Source organism: Brachionichthys hirsutus, chromosome 24 (genome assembly GCF_040956055.1).
Source record: "Brachionichthys hirsutus isolate HB-005 chromosome 24, CSIRO-AGI_Bhir_v1, whole genome shotgun sequence".
In the NCBI taxonomy this organism is placed as follows: domain Eukaryota; kingdom Metazoa; phylum Chordata; class Actinopteri; order Lophiiformes; family Brachionichthyidae; genus Brachionichthys; species Brachionichthys hirsutus.
Window position 1 is genome coordinate 4782246 of NC_090920.1, and position 18768 is coordinate 4801013.

At 52.3% G+C, this 18768-nt stretch overlaps 2 protein-coding genes across 3 annotated transcripts; one reads left to right on the forward strand and one right to left on the reverse strand.

Moving 5' to 3' along the window:
* The first annotated feature begins 270 nt into the window (after positions 1 to 270).
* On the forward strand, positions 271 to 7970 carry atg13 (ATG13 autophagy related 13 homolog (S. cerevisiae)). Of its 2 annotated transcripts, XM_068756268.1 has the most exons (16): positions 271 to 432; positions 3269 to 3349; positions 3485 to 3565; positions 3677 to 3796; positions 4055 to 4101; positions 4910 to 5050; positions 5396 to 5436; positions 5525 to 5621; positions 5691 to 5798; positions 6292 to 6379; positions 6495 to 6601; positions 6694 to 6820; positions 6899 to 6973; positions 7064 to 7171; positions 7376 to 7504; positions 7591 to 7970. In XM_068756268.1, the coding sequence occupies exons 2-16, from the start codon at positions 3281 to 3283 to the stop codon at positions 7666 to 7668; spliced, it is 1416 nt and encodes a 471-aa protein (XP_068612369.1). In that variant the 5' UTR covers positions 271 to 432; positions 3269 to 3280; the 3' UTR covers positions 7669 to 7970. The 2 variants fall into 2 exon arrangements, with proteins under 2 accessions (XP_068612369.1, XP_068612370.1); XM_068756269.1 differs by lacking the exon at positions 6899 to 6973.
* A 957-nt stretch (positions 7971 to 8927) lies between these two features.
* Positions 8928 to 17211, reverse strand: kpnb3 (karyopherin (importin) beta 3). The gene is given in 27 exon segments (XM_068756244.1): positions 8928 to 9638; positions 9802 to 9943; positions 10355 to 10583; positions 10661 to 10880; positions 10955 to 11077; positions 11163 to 11183; positions 11186 to 11220; positions 11366 to 11477; positions 11555 to 11727; positions 11941 to 12037; positions 12122 to 12243; positions 12410 to 12542; positions 12624 to 12707; positions 12798 to 13016; positions 13095 to 13268; positions 13357 to 13446; positions 13532 to 13656; positions 13830 to 13936; positions 14537 to 14624; positions 14695 to 14815; positions 14892 to 15014; positions 15089 to 15193; positions 15269 to 15365; positions 15452 to 15554; positions 15686 to 15878; positions 16000 to 16080; positions 17097 to 17211. Coding segments are annotated over 27 exon segments (3282 nt in total). The 5' UTR covers positions 17175 to 17211; the 3' UTR covers positions 8928 to 9551.
* Between the last annotated feature and the right edge of the window lie 1557 nt (positions 17212 to 18768).

Genomic DNA, 18768 nt, shown 5'->3' on the forward strand with positions numbered 1-18768 from the left:
GCTATTAAGAAGGTAGCGCTTACCTTAAAAAACAAAACAATGCAGCATTTCCCGACTAGCGTCAGGAACATATACGTTTCCAGCAGGAATCGCAGATTCGTCAAGAAAATAAAAAAACAAGTGTATCTCTGTATACTATTTGTACCATAGCATCATAACTTGTGATTGTATTTATTTTTCATTGATATTAATTTTCTCATATTATATTTATACATCGTGTCAAACAGACCGCTTAAAAAATAAACAACGAAAGTGCGTTGATGAAACTTGGGCAACCTAAACACGTCGACATGGAGAAGATAAACACAACCGGAGCGGTCGCGATGACGTGTAAACATTTAAATCTTGATTTAAATGTTTCTTGAACATAGCGCAGTGTTTTAAATTGATTTAGATTTCATTAAAGCTCCATCTCTGAGAGACAAAGCAATTGTAAGTATCGTGGTCTTGTTCCGCAGTGAAAGTGCGTGGTATGCAGCTAGCCAAGCTAGCTAGCATTAGCCGCATGCTAGCTTCTTTTTCAGAAACATTCAGTTTTAGTCATGTTCGCTGAAATTATGGGTGTGGGTTTTTGTGTGGATTCATTTAGTTGTGATGCGTATCACCTGACGAGGTTGTCACGGTCCGTAAATTATTGTGATCACTTTCATGTCCAGGTTTAGGCCTCGTTTGTTATTAACTTGTGGGCGGCGATAAGCGGCTTGTTCCTGGTTGTGTTCTCGTTTCCCTCATTGTGAAGTTCATAAAAAGAGTCGAGGTGTCGAATTGATCCTGTAATGTACTACAGTACAAATACAGTCACACAGTAGCATGTATTACAGTACAAGTACAGTCACACAGTAGCGTGTATTACAGTACACGTACAGTCACACAGTAGCGTGTATTACAGTACACGTACAGTCACACAGTAGCGTGTATTACAGTACAAGTACAGTCACACAGTAGCATGTATTACAGTACAAGTACAGTCACACAGTAGCATGTATTACAGTACAAGTACAGTCAAACAGTAGCATGTATTACAGTACAAGTACAGTCACACAGTAGCATGTATTACAGTACAAATACAGTCAAACAGTAGCATGTATTACAGTACAAGTACAGTCACACAGTAGCATGTATTACAGTACAAGTACAGTCACACAGTAGCATGTATTACAGTACAAATACAGTCAAACAGTAGCATGTGTTACAATACAAGTACAGTCACACAGTAGCATGTATTACAGTACAAGTACAGTCACACAGTAGCATGTATTACAATACAAGTACAGTCACACAGTAGCATGTATTACAGTACAAGTACAGTCACACAGTAGCATGTATTACAGTACAAGTACAGTCAAACAGTAGCATGTATTACAGTACAAGTACAGTCACACAGTAGCATGTATTACAGTACAGGTACAGTCACACAGTAGCATGTATTACAGTACAAATACAGTCAAACAGTAGCATGTGTTACAATACAAGTACAGTCACACAGTAGCATGTATTACAGTACAAGTACAGTCACACAGTAGCGTGTATTACAGTACAAGTACAGTCACACAGTAGCGTGTATTACAGTACAAATACAGTCAAACAGTAGCGTGTATTACAATACAAGTACAGTCACACAGTAGCGTGTATTACAGTACAAGTACAGTCAAACAGTAGCGTGTATTACAATACAAGTACAGTCACACAGTAGAGTGTATTACAGTACAAGTACAGTCACACAGTAGCGTGTATTACAGTACAAGTACAGTCACACAGTAGCATGTATTACAGTACAAGTACAGTCACACAGTAGCATGTATTACAGTACAAGTACAGTCAAACAGTAGCATGTATTACAGTACAAGTACAGTCACACAGCAGCATGTATTACAGTACAAGTACAGTCACACAGTAGCATGTATTACAGTACAAGTACAGTCACACAGTAGCATGTATTACAGTACAAGTACAGTCACACAGTAGCATGTATTACAGTACAAATACAGTCAAACAGTAGCATGTGTTACAATACAAGTACAGTCACACAGTAGCATGTATTACAGTACAAGTACAGTCACACAGTAGCATGTATTACAATACAAGTACAGTCACACAGTAGCATGTATTACAGTACAAGTACAGTCACACAGTAGCATGTATTACAGTACAAGTACAGTCAAACAGTAGCATGTATTACAGTACAAGTACAGTCACACAGTAGCGTGTATTACAGTACAAGTACAGTCACACAGTAGCGTGTATTACAGTACAAATACAGTCAAACAGTAGCGTGTATTACAATACAAGTACAGTCACACAGTAGCGTGTATTACAGTACAAGTACAGTCAAACAGTAGCGTGTATTACAATACAAGTACAGTCACACAGTAGCGTGTATTACAGTACAAGTACAGTCACACAGTAGCGTGTATTACAGTACAAGTACAGTCAAACAGTAGCGTGTATTACAGTACAAGTACAGTCACACAGTAGCATGTATTACAGTACAAGTACAGTCACACAGTAGCATGTATTACAGTACAAGTACAGTCAAACAGTAGCATGTATTACAGTACAAGTACAGTCACAGAGCAGCATGTATTACAGTACAAGTACAGTCACACAGTAGCATGTATTACAGTACAAGTACAGTCAAACAGTAGCATGTATTACAGTACAAGTACAGTCAAACAGTAGCATGTATTACAGTACAAGTACAGTCACACAGTAGCATGTATTACAGTACAAGTACAGTCACACAGTAGCATGTATTACAGTACAAGTACAGTCACACAGTAGCATGTATTACAGTACAAGTACAGTCACACAGTAGCATGTATTACAGTACAAGTACAGTCACACAGTAGCATGTATTACAGTACAAGTACAGTCACACAGTAGCATGTATTACAGTACAAGTACAGTCAAACAGTAGCATGTATTACAGTACAAGTACAGTCACACAGTAGCATGTATTACAGTACAAGTACAGTCAAACATCCTGTCTAAGAGGAGCATTTCAAAAAAGCCCTTGCGGTCTTGTTTCCGTTGAAAGTCCTTCGTACATAAATCATCGACATTTAACAATACCAATAAAACCAAAATTAAATTACTCAATTGATGCAAAATGACAATAAATGACAATAATTGATGACATAATGATCTCTGGCATTAAAGCATTCTTGGCTGGATGAGCTTGTGGCATCGCCTAAAACCCGTAATAGCTGAAGTCCCAAAGGTCTCTCTGGTGAAAGTGGACTCCAGTCATGAGCCGTCCTGTTTTTAGGGTCTTGCCGACATGGACAGCGGCCTGAATCCCCAGGATAAGAAAGACCTGGACAAGTTCATCAAGTTCTTTGCTTTAAAGGTAAGAGACCAGTAGAACAGCGAGCCTCTGTGTCCACTCTTTTTTTTTTATTGCTCGTTCATAAACAGTTTTTTTTAGTCCTCCTGGATCTGCGAGCGCCCGGTTTAGATTTGCTGTCTTTGTTCTTCTTTGTAGACTGTCCAGGTGATCGTCCAAGCTCGCCTTGGAGAGAAGATATACACTCGCTCGTCCTCGTCTCCTACCGGCTCTGACTGGGTAACGCTGTTCAGCATGTTTTCATTTGTCTTTGTAAAACGTTACAGGATGAACGGTCCCGCGGGAGATTCTCTACATCGGTCAGATGGTTTGTTTATTATTTCCCTCCAGTTTAATTTGGCCATAAAAGATATTCCAGAGGTGACTCATGAAGCCAAGAAGGCGCTGGCCGGCCAACTCCCGGGCGTCGGCCGCTCCATGTGTGTCGAGATCTCTCTGAAGACGTCGGAGGTAAATCGACCCTCGACAGTGACCTCCTGTGGTTGTTCTTGTAACCTCAAACCAGGCAGGGATCCCGTTTACGGATCCCCATCGTGAAACACACCGAACCAGACTTTTTCGTTTTTGGGGCGTACTGGGCGCTTCGAAGCTTCATCAAATATTTGTGGACTAAAACGTCAGCATTTCTTCTTTCAGCATCAGGAGGCTGGATTTTCATTTTTGTTGTCTCTTCCCCCCCCCCCCCCCCCCCCCCTCCCCCCCACTAAGGGTGACTCTATGGAGTTGGAGACTTGGTGCCTGGAAATGAATGAAAAGTGAGTGGAAAAAAACATTTCGCGCCCCCCCACCCCGAAAAAAAAACACTCTTGTGTCCTTATTAACATACAAAGAAATATGAAAAAGAAAGAAATATAGATAAACTTACAACAAAGAATAACTTTATTACCATTTTTCTTAGTCTGCAACAGAAAATGAGGAAGTCAAGTCTTTCTTCTTCTCCCACCGTAGATTGTTTACGACCGCTCTTCTTCTGCTAATCCTCCCTGCGCGCACTCTGACAATCAGGGCGCCACTGCCAACTACTGGAGTGGATGTGCAATTACACTTTACTCTCGTAAGGCAAAAAAACATTTTCTCCGCGGTCACAGGCACCCCCCCTGACATCGCCCCCCCCCCACCATTTGAGAACCACTGCTCTAGTCAAAGTCAGAGACTTGTTCCAGGTGCATGTAGGCATCCGGTCGGGCTGCCCTTTATCGCCGGTTCTGTTCGTAATCGTTATGGTCAGAATTTCTTGGGCCTGGAGGGGGTCTGGTTTGGGGACTATTTAATCTGCGTCCCTACTCACTCCGATGGTCTTTGAGTTTCCTCCGCAGGGTGGCGTGGAGCACCCTGAGAGACAGGGGGGAGGAGCTCAGTCACCAGGGGGGGGGACACATCCAGAGGAGTCGGTGGGGGTAGTTGGGGCATCTATTCCTGATGCGTCCCGCCGGGAGGAGGGACATGCCGTCCGGATAAGTGGTGGAATCAATCCTTTCTTGTGTCGTCATGTTCACGTTATCGCGACCTGTCGCCACCGACACGCTGCTGAAACGTTCGGGTGTGACGTGTCTCCTGCTGCAGGTCAGACAAAGACGTTAAGGTGTCGTATGCAGTCTACAATCGCCTGTCTGTCCTCCTGAAGTCTCTTCTGGCAATCACCAGAGTAACACCTGCCTATAAGCTGTCCAGGAAACAGGGACACGACTACGTCATTTTGTACAGGTGGGTGCGCTCGTGTCTCAACGGCTGGTCTCATTTGTAGACGGTATCGAAAAGAACTCCCCCCACGAAAAGACGCTGGTGTCCCCTGGGAGCTGGACCGGCAGTAGATGGACAATTTGCTTTTTCTCCCATACTGGCAAAAGACAAACGTATAATGTTAGTCAAACTCGGGGAAAGTCAACGACTCCCAAGGAATCGCTGCCTCGAAGCTTTACCAACTCTCACGAACGGCGAAAATGAGTTTGGTCGTGTCCGTTTTTCAAGCCGTGTTTCTTTGATGTTTGCTCTTCGGTCTAAACGCCTGATGTGTGACGTTGGTCTCTGCGGTCTTTCTGTCACGCCTAGGATTTACTTTGGGGAAGTGCAGCTCGGCGGCTTAGGAGAAGGTAACGTTCCAGCCATGTGCTAAACGCGTGTTTCCTCTGTCAAAGGTTTTACTCGCATCAAAGTAACTAAACGCCGTTTGTCGTTTAGGGTTTCAGACCGTCCGCGTCGGGGTCGTGGGCACGCCTGTCGGCACGGTAACGCTATCGTGTGCGTACCGCACCAACCTGGCGTTCATGTCCAGCAGGTAACTAACATGTTATAACGCAGCTAAGGGACTAGCCTCTCACGGCTAATCGGCCGTCGTCTTCGGCAGACAGTTCGAGCGATCGGCTCCCATCCTGGGGATCATCGTGGATCACTTTGTGGATCCTCCCTGCAGCGGCCAGCGGCCCGCCAGCGCGGGACAGCCTTGCAACTACAGGTAGCTACAGGTAGTACACCGAACGCGGCGCCATTGCTAAGTGTTGGAGTGAATCAAGTCGACGGCGGCACGTCTAGCAAACGTCGCGCACAAACGTGTCCCATCAATACAACATCGTGGATAATATTATTTAAAAGTATAAATGTAATGCAGTATTATAGAGAGAATACAGTATAATAAATGGTAACGAAGCAATCTGCAGCTTGTGTATGTCATGTTATACTCGCAGTTACCGTACTAGCCAAAGACGCGGTCACTACGGTAGCTAGTAGTAACAATAAGTACATGCATAGTGACTACTATCACCAGTACACACAATATGAACTTTACGTACTGACGCCAAGCGGTCCAACACTTAGCAATGTCGCTGCGGAAGCCATTCCTTGTAATAGAGTAGCAGTGCGCCACCTACTGGTCAGGGTCCTACTTCTGTTTCTCCTCTTTATTTTAATGTCGTCTCCAAAAAGCTGGATTGAAATGTTTGTGTGTCCAGAGCGCCGGATGAGGAGGACGGAGGACCAGGCGTCCAGGACTCGCAGGAGGTCTGCACCTCCTCCTTCTCCATCTCCCCTCCCTCTCAGGTGAGACCCTCCGAACAGTCTAAGCCCCTCCCCTCCCGTGACGCTCCCGCCCGCTCATCCCGGCGCCGCCGTTAAGGCGTTTATTCGTTGCACGCCTCCCGGATCTCGCCCCCAGATGTTGCATGCTGGGAAGGAAGGCGGGGTTGCGCTGCTTCCTGCCCAGCCTCATTGGGCCGACACCCATCTGACAGCAGAGAATGCCAACAACACACCTGGCAGCAGGTACGTCTCGTTCCTATTGGCTGCCGGCTTCCCGCTCTGTCATCGGGAGACGTTTGTTTTAGTCTCCGTCTCAAATGTCACCGATTTCCCAGCGGCGGCGACGACGGCCTGACGCGCGCCGGCGAAGGAGGGCGGAGCGACTCCCCGTTTGACCCGCTGGAGTCGCTCAACGCATTCACCAGGAAGACGGGGGCCTTTGTGAACAAGCCCGGCACGCAGGTAAGCCGTGTGACGCACGCAGGTGAGCCCCACGCCCCCTGCAGGTGAATCAGTGCGTGTGCGTGTGCGTGTGCGCAGACAGCAGCCAGTCTGGACCTGCCATTTGCTGCGTTTGCTCCCCGAGGCCTCGACTCCGAGGACAGCGACCCGATGGTGACTCTGGATTTCCTGTGACGGAGATGTTGTTGTTGTTGTTGTTGTCGTCGTTGTCGTTGTCGTGATTGTGTTTGCGTTTGCGTTCAGGTGCAGCCGCCGGACTCCCCTTCCTGTCCGTCGCCCCTGCAGGCCAGCCTCCACTCTCAGGGCTCGGAGGGATCGGGACCGCAGGACGACTTCGTCATGGTGGACTTCGTACGTAGACGTTTCCACTGAAGTAGTAGTATTGCAGTTTTACGTATGAGAGTACTCTGAACTCAGTACAGAGACACCGACTTGGGACTTAAATTGTGGTGTGTGCGTGTGCGTGTGCGTGCGTGCGCGTGCGCGTGCGCGTGTGTGCGTGCGCGTGCGTGTGTGTGCGTGCGTGTGTGTGTGTGTGTGCGTGCGTGCGCGCAGCGTCCGGCCTTCTCCAAAGACGATTTGCTCCCGATGGATCTGGGAACGTTCTACAGAGAGTTCCAAAACCCCCCCCAGCTGACCAGCCTCTCGCTGCACATCAGCTCCCAGTCGATGGCCGACGACCTGGTAACCGTGCGCCCTTTGAAAGCGAGTCGTTTGAGCGCGGGGGGGGGGGGGGGGGGGTCGCTAATCGGCTAACTTCCTGTCCGCAGGACTCGCTGCCGGAGAAACTGGCCGTTTACGAGAAGAACATGGACGAGTTTGACGCTTTCGTCGACATGCTCCAGTAGCGTTCCAGATGAGAGCTGCCCCCCCCCCGCCCCCGCCTGTAAAGGCTCCATCACGGCTTTGATCCACGGGACACTGATGTGTTAAACCATCCGAGAAGACGGATGAAGGATCGTCGACGCCGGGAACGTTTGTTTCAACGTTGGAGCTTTGACTGGATTCACGACGGACTTCCTTTAGGACGTTGTCTCTGCCCACAGGAAGCTGCAGGGGGGGGGGGCAACCCCCCAATGACCGGTTGAAACCGTTAATTTAAACTTTGCTGTCCGTCTTAATAAAGCATGGCCGCCCTGAGGAAACAAACGATGCATTTGTGAAGTTTAATTTCAGAACGAAACCACGGAGCTTTCCTTTTGTAGTTCTTAAAGGGGCGACGGAGTCGAGCGATCATCAAGTCCTCAGCACCACCTGCAAGACGATCTGTGGGAGGGGCTAAAGTTACCACACGACTCCTCTGTTAAGGCTCGATAGAGTTTAATGCTGATGGGATCACTTTGAATTTAGCGATAGCGCCATCAGACAGACATCGAGTGAAAGCGTTCTGTTCGACGGTCCGATAACAAATTTAAAAGCGATGAATTTGATGGTTTCCAGTGGAGAACCAGATCCAACGTGTGACTTCACCGTCTGGCCAACGAGATGAACGCATGAATGTTAAACTCTCCCACGACGAGTATCTGCTGCAGTGATGGAGAGAATGAGGAAAGGAGGTGAAGAATCGTGTGCGTCCAGGCTGGAACAGGTGGAGGAAAGTATCAGGTGTGCTCTGTGATAGGACGAAGGGACAGGACTACAAGACAGTGGTGAGGACAGCCATGATGGACGGCTCAGAGACAGTGTCTCTGAGGAAAGGACAGGAGGCGGAGCTAGAAGTGGAGGAGATGAAGATGCTGAGGTTCTCCTTGGGAGTGACCAGCTTGGACAGGATTAGAAATGAGACAATAAGAGGGACAGTGAAGGTTAGACGTTTTGGAGACAAGGTCAGAGAGACCAGACTTTGATGGTCTGGACATGTCCAGAGGAGAGACGGGGACTATATCGGTAGAAGGATGCTGAGGAGGGAACTGCCAGGGAACAGGACTAGAGGACGACCCAGGAGAAGAGACATGGACGTAGTGAGGGAGGACATGAGAGTGGCTGTTGGGGAGGACGATGCAAAGGACAGGGTGAAGTGGTTGATTTACTGACAGAGAAAGCCTAAAGACAAAAATCATCCGACGCTGCAACACGAAACGAGTCAAAGGGAAACGAAATCTCGTCGTCAGAATCTCAAACATAATTTTATTGTTGCCATTTTTTGAATTCCATCACATTCCTGCAGGACAGCAAAGGACAAACCCATAAATGGACAGCATGATAGAGGACATGGACAAACTCTACAAGTCTCGTTCCTCCAGACTCACCTGGCAAACGAGATGATCATGCCAGCTATGGGGAGGGATTTGGAGGACCCCCCCCCCCCCCACCATGAACCTTTAAAACACGCCCCCTTTGTCACCCAGAAAACACCGAATGTGAAACCAAATAAAAATAAATTCACAGGAGACAGGCGGAGGTTTCAACATTTCTAGAATGTTCTAGCCCCTCCCCATTTGCCCCCCCCCCCCACTGAGTGTTGTGGAAAAGGAGTCCGTCTGCGCACCCATCAGACATCAGGGAGGGGCGGGGTCATGATCGAAGACCGGTAACCAAGTCTTTGAGTTGGGTGCTTCCCCCCCTCCCCCCGGACAGCTGACCATGTGAATGCAAAGAACAAAAGGGCAGGGGGGGGGGGGGGGGTGCAGTTTCCATACACCACAGATCAGATCAGAGCGGGGGGGGGGTCCAGGAGTTCAGCTATTCTTCATGGGCTTGAGAGAGCAGGGATGAGAGCGGCGGCGGCGGCTCAGGCGGCGTTCAGGAGGTTCTGAATGGCTTGTTGCTGCGTCTCGTTCAGCGTCGACACGCACCGCGTCCACAGTCCCGCCGACACCTGGGGGGGGGGGGGGGGGACAGGAGTCCACATCTTTGTTTAAAGTCAGAGTCACAATGTTCTGTTTAACACAGAAGGGGCTAAGCCGGCACGGGAGGGGTTAAACTGCCGCCGGAGGGGCCAACCCGGCCTTGGGGGGGGGGGCTAACCCGGCGCCGCTCACCTGCACTTGACGGACGACGTTCGCCAGTCGCTTGCTGCACGCGTCCTCCCCCTTCACCGATTCGTTGGCCACGCCGTCCGCGATGATGCCGAAAATTTTAGGGAGGTTGGCGTTGTCTGGACCGAGGACGATGGGGTTGTTGCTATGGAGACAGGGGGTGGAGCAAACAGTGGACCAATGAAACGCTCCGAATTACGTCAAACCCACTCAAACTCAGATGTCGGAGACGTCAAGGACTGAAAGCGACAGCACTACCCACTGCGCCGCCCTCGTTATGGCTCCAATAGAGCTAAAGTTGCTACTTTTAGTGAGGCTAATAAGCTGAAGCGTATTCCTCCCTTATTGTGGACTCGGTGCTAGCATTAGCATTTCTAGCTTTAGCTTCAGCTAAACGTCGTCTTGGAGATTCATCGATTGTCTGCACCTGTTCTGTCTGTCTTGGGTTCTGCTCAAGGTTTCCGCCTGTTAATGGGAAGTTTCTCCTAGCCCCCCATCACCGAAGTTCTTGCTCTTTTAAGGTGCGTCAAGGATTTTTAGGCTAAGTTGAAGCTACCTCTCTATGAGGTCACACAGGAAGTCAAACGTGTGCGCGGCCTCCTCTTTGTCCTCGTTGAGCGGGAGCCAGCTGAGCCAGTGAGGAAGGACCTCGCCGACGTTGACACATTCCGGCCGGAACCTCACGACCTTCCCGACGGCGGAGATGCAGTTCTCCGTGGCGTTGACGTTCTCCTTTGAGCGCGAGTCGCCAGCCTGGATGACCTGGACCAACATGGGCATGGCCTCTGGAGAGAGGGGACATCAGCCAATGAGAGGCGACGGAGCCTCGCTGCGTCCCCGCCGGGACCCGGGCAGGTCCTACCTGAGCAGAACGGGCGGTAGCTCTCGCCCCCGTATTGAGCCATGACGCCGACGCCGTAGGCGGCGGCCTGCCGAACCTCGGGGCTCAAGTCCCCCAGAGACTGCGCCATCGGCTGCAGGAAATACTCCGCGTACTTGAAGGAGGAGGGGCTACAGTGCTCCACCACGTCGTCAAAGATGCACAGACCCCATTGTCGGTCGGCCCACGGCCGGTTGGGACACTGGACACAAAGCAGGGGACAACGTTCGAGACGCCACACAGGAAGTCCGCCAGCGCCACACAGGAAGTACTTACTATTAGCTGGACGATGAGCTGCAGCAGCTGCTCAAACCAAGGCAGCACCTTCTCTTTGTAACTGCTGAACACAGAGTGCAGGATGTCCGACACTTTGGTCAGGATGTAGACATCGTTCTCATCCTGGGGGGGGGGGGGGGGGGGGGGAGTCCTTTCTTAGTCGTGCTTTTGGGCCGGTGACTCGTTCAGCACAACCTGGAATACTTGCCTCGTCCTGTAAGGTCCTCCTCCCACCTGCTCGTCGTAGTCTTCGTCCTGCCTCTTCGCTGCGAACAACAAACAAGTATTCAATCGCAGTTTTAACCGACCCCCCCAATAAGAGGCACCGAGAAGGGATGGCTGCTCCGGTACACCTGCGACAGGTTCAAATTCCGGCCAGCAGCGAGGACGACCGGACCGTTCTGAACTCACCTTGCCGGAGCTCCTGGTTCTTGAAGTGTTCCTCCAGCTTCCCCTTCAAGATGCCCCCCAGCTCCTCGAAGTGCTCGTTGTTCAGGCATCCGTCTCCCATCAGCTCGATGCACTGGAACACGAAGACGCCCCGTCACAACCGGGACCCGCTCCGCGTGGAAAGACACCGGGGACGGTGAAGAACCTCACCTTGGCGAACGAGTGCATGATCTCCGACAGGACGTCCGAGTCCGGCTCCGTGCCGATGGACTTGATGAGGGCGTCGCACATGAAGTGCCACATCTGAGCGAGGTAGTCTGGCCCTCGGACCCGAGCGCACTCCAGCAGCAGCGGCATGGACTCTGCCGCGGCGACCCGCACGCGTGAGCCGGTTCAGGAACGCAGCAGTCCCAGTAGAGCATTTACACACGGACCTCCTCTATGACCGACTTACGAGGTCTCCTTTAGCCTTACGAGGTCTTTTTTTTAGCCAGATATCAAAACTCAACGGGACCCAAGTGAGATCAAGATCGGGCTTCAGATTTTTCCGTAATCAAACCCACAACCTCCTCGGCGGACGGCAAATTAAAGGATATCGTCGTGGAAGTAGAACTTGAGCAGCGGCACCATCAGCTTCACCACCTGCTCCGTGTACTCCACGAAGCCCTCCTTCAGCTCCTTGGCGTAGCAAACCTGCAGCAACGGACATCGTGAGACGGGGCCGTCCCCTCGCCGTCCGCTCGCCGTCCACGCAGACAGCCGGCGTGGACGTCTCACCAGCATCTGGCAGGCGGTGGCCTTCTCCTCCAGGCCCGCCGTCTTGATGCCGAAGCTCTGCTGGTCGCCCAAATTGACAAACTCCCAGCCGTCGTCCTCGGAAACGGTCTCCATGTCCTGGGCTGCGGGGACAGAGTCGGACATTTAAACACCCCCCTCCCCAGATACAGCCACACACCTATTAACCAAGTCGTTAGCAGTAGCCTACTAGCATCCAACCGGCGCCACGGTACGAAATCCCTTCTCTGTCTGATTGGCTCAGTGTGCTTTTTGTCCCTCGCTACTCACTGTCCAGCAGCGCCACCTCTGGCTTGATGGACGCCGTCTTCATCAGGGGACCCATCACCACCGGCAGGTACTGCTGGAACTCTTTGCCCAGGATCTTGCACATCCTGGCCCAGGCCGAGATCATGTAGGAGATCTAAGCCAGGGAGAAGGCATGAAGGCGGGGCCGACGGCGCGGCGCCGCAGCGACCTCGTACGCACAGGCACCGCCCCCTACCTGGGGGTCGTCGTCCTCCAGGTCGTTGAAGTCCGTCTGGGTTTTCAGGAGCAGCTGCATGACCGCCGAGGCGTCCGGCATGAACTGGAGTCAGAGCACGCCGGGTTTTAGTATTCACGCGTGGCGAGCGCGCCCCGCAGAGCTCGGCGGGCCGGCGGCGCCGGCGGCACCGACCTTCTCCTTGCCGACCGCCAGGCCGATGAGGCTGATGCACTCGATGGTCTTCCCGCGGAGCAGCCGCAGCTCCTTCTGCACGGCGTTCTCCACAATGTGCTTGAGCGACGGCATGAAGAGGTCGTAGAAGGGCACGAAGCGTTCCTCGGCCGTGTCCGCCACCGAGGCGATGGACGTCACCACCTGCTCCAGGACCAGCTTGGTGCCCTTCTGGATCAGCTGGGCAGAAAGACGGGGACAGGCTCGAGACGCTGGGGGACGGGGGGGGGGGGGGGCAACAACACGCTACTGCGCTACCTCCTGCAGCTTGTCCACCATGATGACGTGAAGATGCTCCACCAAACTGTCCAGGTAGGGGACCAGGAGGGACTTGGGACAGTCCTCGGTGAAGTTGATGAGGGCGGCGGCGGCGTGGGCCTGAACCCGGGGGTTGCTTTTGTCCTTTATGGTCTGGAGCAGGGCCGAGATCACCTTTAAAAAAAAAAAAAAAGCAGGACGCCGCCCAGTTAGAATGGCCACGCCCCCTCAGACGTACAGCGGGACGAGTCCCTCGAGGTACCTTATCGTGGAACTTCTTTTGGAACGTCGGCGCAAAGTCCGTGGCCATTTGTCCGATGGCGTTACAGGCGGCGTAGCGGACCCGGGGGTGCTGGAGACAAAGTGGAGACGCTCGGCGTGAGACAAGCGGCCGCAGCTCGCGGGACAAAGACTCAGAGGACGAGGACGCGTCTTACAGGGTCAGCGCAGTACTGGAGGACGCAGTTGACAATCTCCTGCAGGATGGCCTCCATCTGCTGGTGGCAGCCCTCGCCGATGGCGGACAGCGCCATCAGCCCGGCGTGGCGGTACTTCCAGTCCACTAGAGACAAAGATCGAGTCCACCTCACATTCGGGCCAATCACAGGCCGCGTTGCAGCGCAGCACGAAGCACAAGCAGGGATTTCTCCCTATGGACGCTCCTCAGATGGTCCAGAGCGGTGTGGGCCCGAGACAGATGCGGCCCAGATGTGCTCGGGGGGGGGGGTCACTTACCGTTGTGCAGCATCTGCGTGATGTGCTGCTTGATCATCGGCAAAATGATCTTTCCTCCAAGACCGCAAGCAATTCTGTCCAGAGCGCTCTCCCCAGCCACGGCGTTGCTGTGGACAGAGGACATCGCAGGACACGTCTCCTTCACACACGATGGTATATATATATAATGTATATGTGTCCTTGTTTTTGTACTTTTGAAGCCTTCTCTTGTCCTGATGTTGCATCTTGGATGTTTCGATGAACTTCCTCAAACAACCTCGATCAAGTTTACGCCGTTTTCTTTTCATTTGGTCGACACGTCGAGCGTTTGTTGATTACGGCTGAATTACGTTTGAACGATCAAACATTAAAACAACTGGATGACGCAAAATAGAGAGATCTTTCACATGTGGGGAATTTCAGTTCAGGTAAAACGTATTTCGTCTTTCAGATGCGTATTTGTGGTATTTTAGGTTGAAAACAGACGCATTTGCATGCTAGCTAGCCTGCATGTTTGCTAGCTAGCTAGCTGGCTGGCTGGCTGGCTGGCCCTGTGTACGTGCTAGCTAGCTAGCCTGCTTCAGCTCCGATATTTGTGTCTTCACTGTGCTATTGCTACATCCTCTGCTAGCGGACGGCTAACCGTCACCCCTAGTTCCCCGTCAGCAGCCTTTACCTGCCGACGGGGAACAATTGTCCTCCACCTCAAACTGTCCTCGAGTCCCTACCTGTCGACGTCGTCGTCCTCCAGCTCATCAGCCATCGCCCAATCGTCATCCTCCTCCAGGTCCACCATCATAGCCAGCATCTGTGGAACTAGAGACACGGGATGGAACGACTCAGGAGGGGGGGGCGGGGTCGCTGCTCGGACGGGCGCGGTCCTCACCGCTCTGGGACACAATGTCCGTGTGCTTCCTCAACATGGCCGCCGCCGTCTCCGATAAGGTGACGACGACCTCCAGCGCCAGCTGCCTCTGCATGTTCGTCAGGTTGGTGTCGGCACACAGCTGGAGAGAGGCGGAGCCAGCCGGCCGGAGGTTAGCGTTAGCATACCGCCAAGCCCCCACCGTAACGAAGACACACCTTCAGGCAGAGCTGCAGAGTCGCCTCCAGGTTGGGCCGCAGGTATTTGGGCGCCGTGTCGGCGATCTCCACCAAGGACTTGAGAACGGAGTCGTCTCCCTGGCAACACGACTCGTTCACGGCCTGGTTGGGAATAGAGGCGGCGCCGAGTCAGAGGTCGCGGAGCCTGTAAAGCGACGCCGGCGCCGGTCTCTCACCTGCAGGAGGCCGGGAAGCAGGTCGGCGAAGTGCTTCAGCAGCGCCGCGTTGCCCTCGTTGGACAGGACGAAGGACGCCGCGGCCCGAGCGGCCAGCGTTCGGATCTGAAGCGGCGTTCACAGGAAACGAAATGAGAACGAAGCAAAGCCAGGAGGCCGGGGGGGGCGGGGGGGTCTGACCTGCGGGTTGGCCTGGTCCTGCATGCACTGAGCCAGCATGAGCTTGATGACCTCGATGTAATGCTGCTGCTGGTTCCCGAAGATCCCGGGGAAGTTCCTAAGGGGGGGGGGGGCAACGTGAGCACCGAACACCCAGGCCGCTCGAGCGTGCACGGACGTGAGTTTCAGGGCGTGCACGGCTACCAGAATATGTGCAGGGCCGCCTCGCGCAGGTCGACGGCGTCCGAGTTCACAGACGCGAAGAGGAACTTGAGTAATTCCGGCCACTGGTTGTTCCCGTCGTCATCTGGGGACGCAACAGAGCGGCGTGACCGACGGAGCGGCGTGACCGCCAGAGCGGCGTGACCGCCAGAGCGGCGTGACCGCCAGAGCGGCGAGAGAATCCGACACCCGGCGAGCTCGCGGGACGAACCGTACCGATGAGGTTGCGAGAGAGCTCCGCCGCGATGTCGCACACCTTCTTGCGGATGTTGGGCGACGCCTCCTGCTGGATGATGGTCAGCAGGTCGGCCTTGATGGCGGCCTGCATCTCCAGGGTCAGGCCCGGGTAGATCTCCTCGAACGACGACGACAGCAGCCGCCGCAGCAGCACCGCCGCCATCTGCTTGACCTGAGGACACAGAAGCACCGGCTCGAGTGAAGCCCCGCCTCACTGTGTTCCGTCTAGAACCCAGCCGGTTCCGACCAGAACCCGGCCGGTTCCGACCAGAACCCAGCCCGTCCGCTCTCACCTCCTCCGCAGCAGACGCGTCTCTGACGGCCTGCAGCAGCAGCGTGATCTTGTCCTGGCCTGGAATCGTGTCGTAGGCCTCCTGTGAAAAACAAACAAAGAAACAGACGGTTTACGCACAAGAAATAAACGCGATTGATAATCCACATGCTTGTAATTCCAAATTAATGTTTGTTAATCTGTGTGGATTAGGCGACGCGGACGTATCCAGAAACCGATTCAGTATCAAAGATACACTTCATAGGCAAGAGTAATCAGACCCCCGATGTCAGTAAAGACGTTCCTTTAAATCAAACTCACTCAGACGTGCGGGGGTCAAAGGTCACCAACAATCACAGACCCACACTCGCTACTATTGTCAGGGAGATTTCCGGATAGACCGACATGATCACGTGACCAGAAAGCCCATCAAACTGACTGAAATGCATGAAGCGACCCAACCCCCCCCTCCCCCCCCCCCCCCGCGTAACAATACATGGCGGCGGCAGGAAAGTGAAAAGGCCAAACAAATCCTCACAGAAACGAACCCACAGAGGCGCTGACCCGACCTTTGAGCAATAGTCAACACGCGGAACCCACGAAGCGTGACCCGTTCGAGCACTAGAAACAACCCGGATAATCACTGCTCATTAGGGGAACCCTGGAAAGGACGGGGGCTCCGAACCACACCTGAATACGTCACTCAACACGCACGTTAACACGCACGTTAACGTGCACGTCTGCGTGTCTGGTCTCTGCAGAGAAACGCGCAGCAGCGGCGGCTAAGCGGCGTTACGCTAGTCCCCGGTGCTTCTCGCTAAACCGACTAGCAACGCTGACAAGATTCCGCGGCGCACTGAACCGGCCCGGTGGGAAACGCGCGCACACGCGGTGTCACGAGTCGGTTCCACCGGTGACGACATTCATTTCCCCACAACTACGCAACGCGGTGGAGGAAGCTAGCGCTAGCTACTCGGTGTTGCCATTACACTGCACGTGGAGCCACACAGCGACGCTAGCTTGGGCTAACCTGCTAGCTTTGGCTAACCTGCTAGCTTTAGCTAACCGGACACTTGCCCGAACTCCACGCGGTTAAAGCGCCGCGCTTCCTCTGCTCACCTCGGACTGTTTCCTGACCGCGTTGTCAGGGCTCATCAGGTTCCCTAGCAACGCGTAGAACTGCTGCAGCTTCGCCATTGCGGTAAAAACGTAGGAGGACCAGCCGGTCGGGGAATCGGCGACGCGAGGCCGGAAGCGCCTGCTGCAGTCACGCACGCGATTTGCTAGCGTCCTATTGGCTGGATTTATCATCTCTACTCGCCCATTCATTGGACCGAGCCTGGAGTACTCACACGCCATTGGCTGTAACTGCCTCTCAGCGTCTATTGGTTAAATGCCAAACTAGAAAGTAAAAGTTATGCTCCTATTGGCTAATGGCGAAGTCCCAAAGATCGGGGAAATACCGTATTTTTTGGATTATACGTCGCTCCGGATTGTAGGTCGCACCAGCCAAAAAATGCATAATTAAGAAGAAAAAACCATATATAGGTCGCACTGGAGGATAAGTCGCATTTTTGGGGAAAATTTATTTGATAAAATCCAACACCAAACAACATATAGCACAAAGAACATGCTAACACGTTTACCAAAATATCAGGTTTTATTCCGAATCACGAAATCCAAGGAAATCTTCATCCTCGGTGTCACTTTTGAACAACTCCCCCAACTCGGCAGGTAGACAAGACGCCGCTTCCTCTTCTACGTCGCTTACATCAGACTCGTCGTCAGTTGCAGTTCCAATTATTCCAGCCTTTCTGAATCCCGACAGGATGGTTGCGGTTGTCACTGAAGCCCATGCTTTGTCGATCCATTCAATGACTTCCAGGAAAGTTGCATGGCGCATTCTCCCGGTTGCCGTGAAGCTGTGCTCTCCATCCGTCATCCACTGCTCCCACAGGTTACGCAAAACTGACTTAAAGCTCCTATTCACGGAGATATCAAGTGGCTGGAGTATTTTGGTTAAGCCTCCAGGGATGATGGCAGGTATGGAGTTGAAAACTTTTAATTTATTTTTTAACTGTGGTGTGATGTGCGCTCTCATGCTATCCATCACAAGCAGAGCTTTGCGTGCTCTAAAGAAGCCATCCGGTCGCTTATTGTAGCACTTTGTAAGCCACAAGTCTCCATCTGTTGCAGTCGGCTCTTCTTGCTGCGGATCTTCCTTCTTTGGACCGCCTGGGGCTGAAGGACCTCCTGCAGCATCGATCTGGACAATTGTCGGACCTTGGATCCAGTTGTTTTTCCTGAGGGCCAACAGTTCCTGAAGCATGGAACGGATTCTTCCTGACGTGTTCTGCTCCTCCACGATCTTGGATATCTGTGTGAAGTACTGATCCATCTTCTATCAGAGTGCTCAGTACCTTTGGCGAGGAGACTTTAACGTGAACGATGATGGGAGCCAGTGAAGTCTTGAGAAGTTGTGAAGGGTGGTTGATGGTGTCAGCGTCCAGAACCACCAGCTGCAAGGAGCGGGCCAGTTCAAAGATCCTCTCGATCTCGCTCTGCACCTCAGCTGAGGAGACGGTTCAGATACGGCACGGGAAGTTAGGACCTTTGTGAACACTCAAAGCGAGCAAATACGGACACGGTGGCATTGGAGAAAGGCTTTAGATGCCTGGAGAACCGCTTTAGGTAATAACACCACATTATGTAATAATGCCTCATTATGTAATAACACCACATTATGTAATAATGCCTCATTATGTAATAACACCACATAATATAATAACGC

Bases quoted from the DNA above. Each gene is read 5' to 3' on its own strand.
- atg13 (XM_068756268.1), top strand. From the start codon at position 3,281: ATGGACAGCGGCCTGAATCCCCAGGATAAGAAAGACCTGGACAAGTTC. The intron at 5,622-5,690 runs GTAACTAACATG...CGTCTTCGGCAG, and splicing joins CTGGCGTTCATGTCCAGCAG to ACAGTTCGAGCGATCGGCTC. The intron at 7,172-7,375 runs GTACGTAGACGT...GCGTGCGCGCAG, and splicing joins ACTTCGTCATGGTGGACTTC to CGTCCGGCCTTCTCCAAAGA.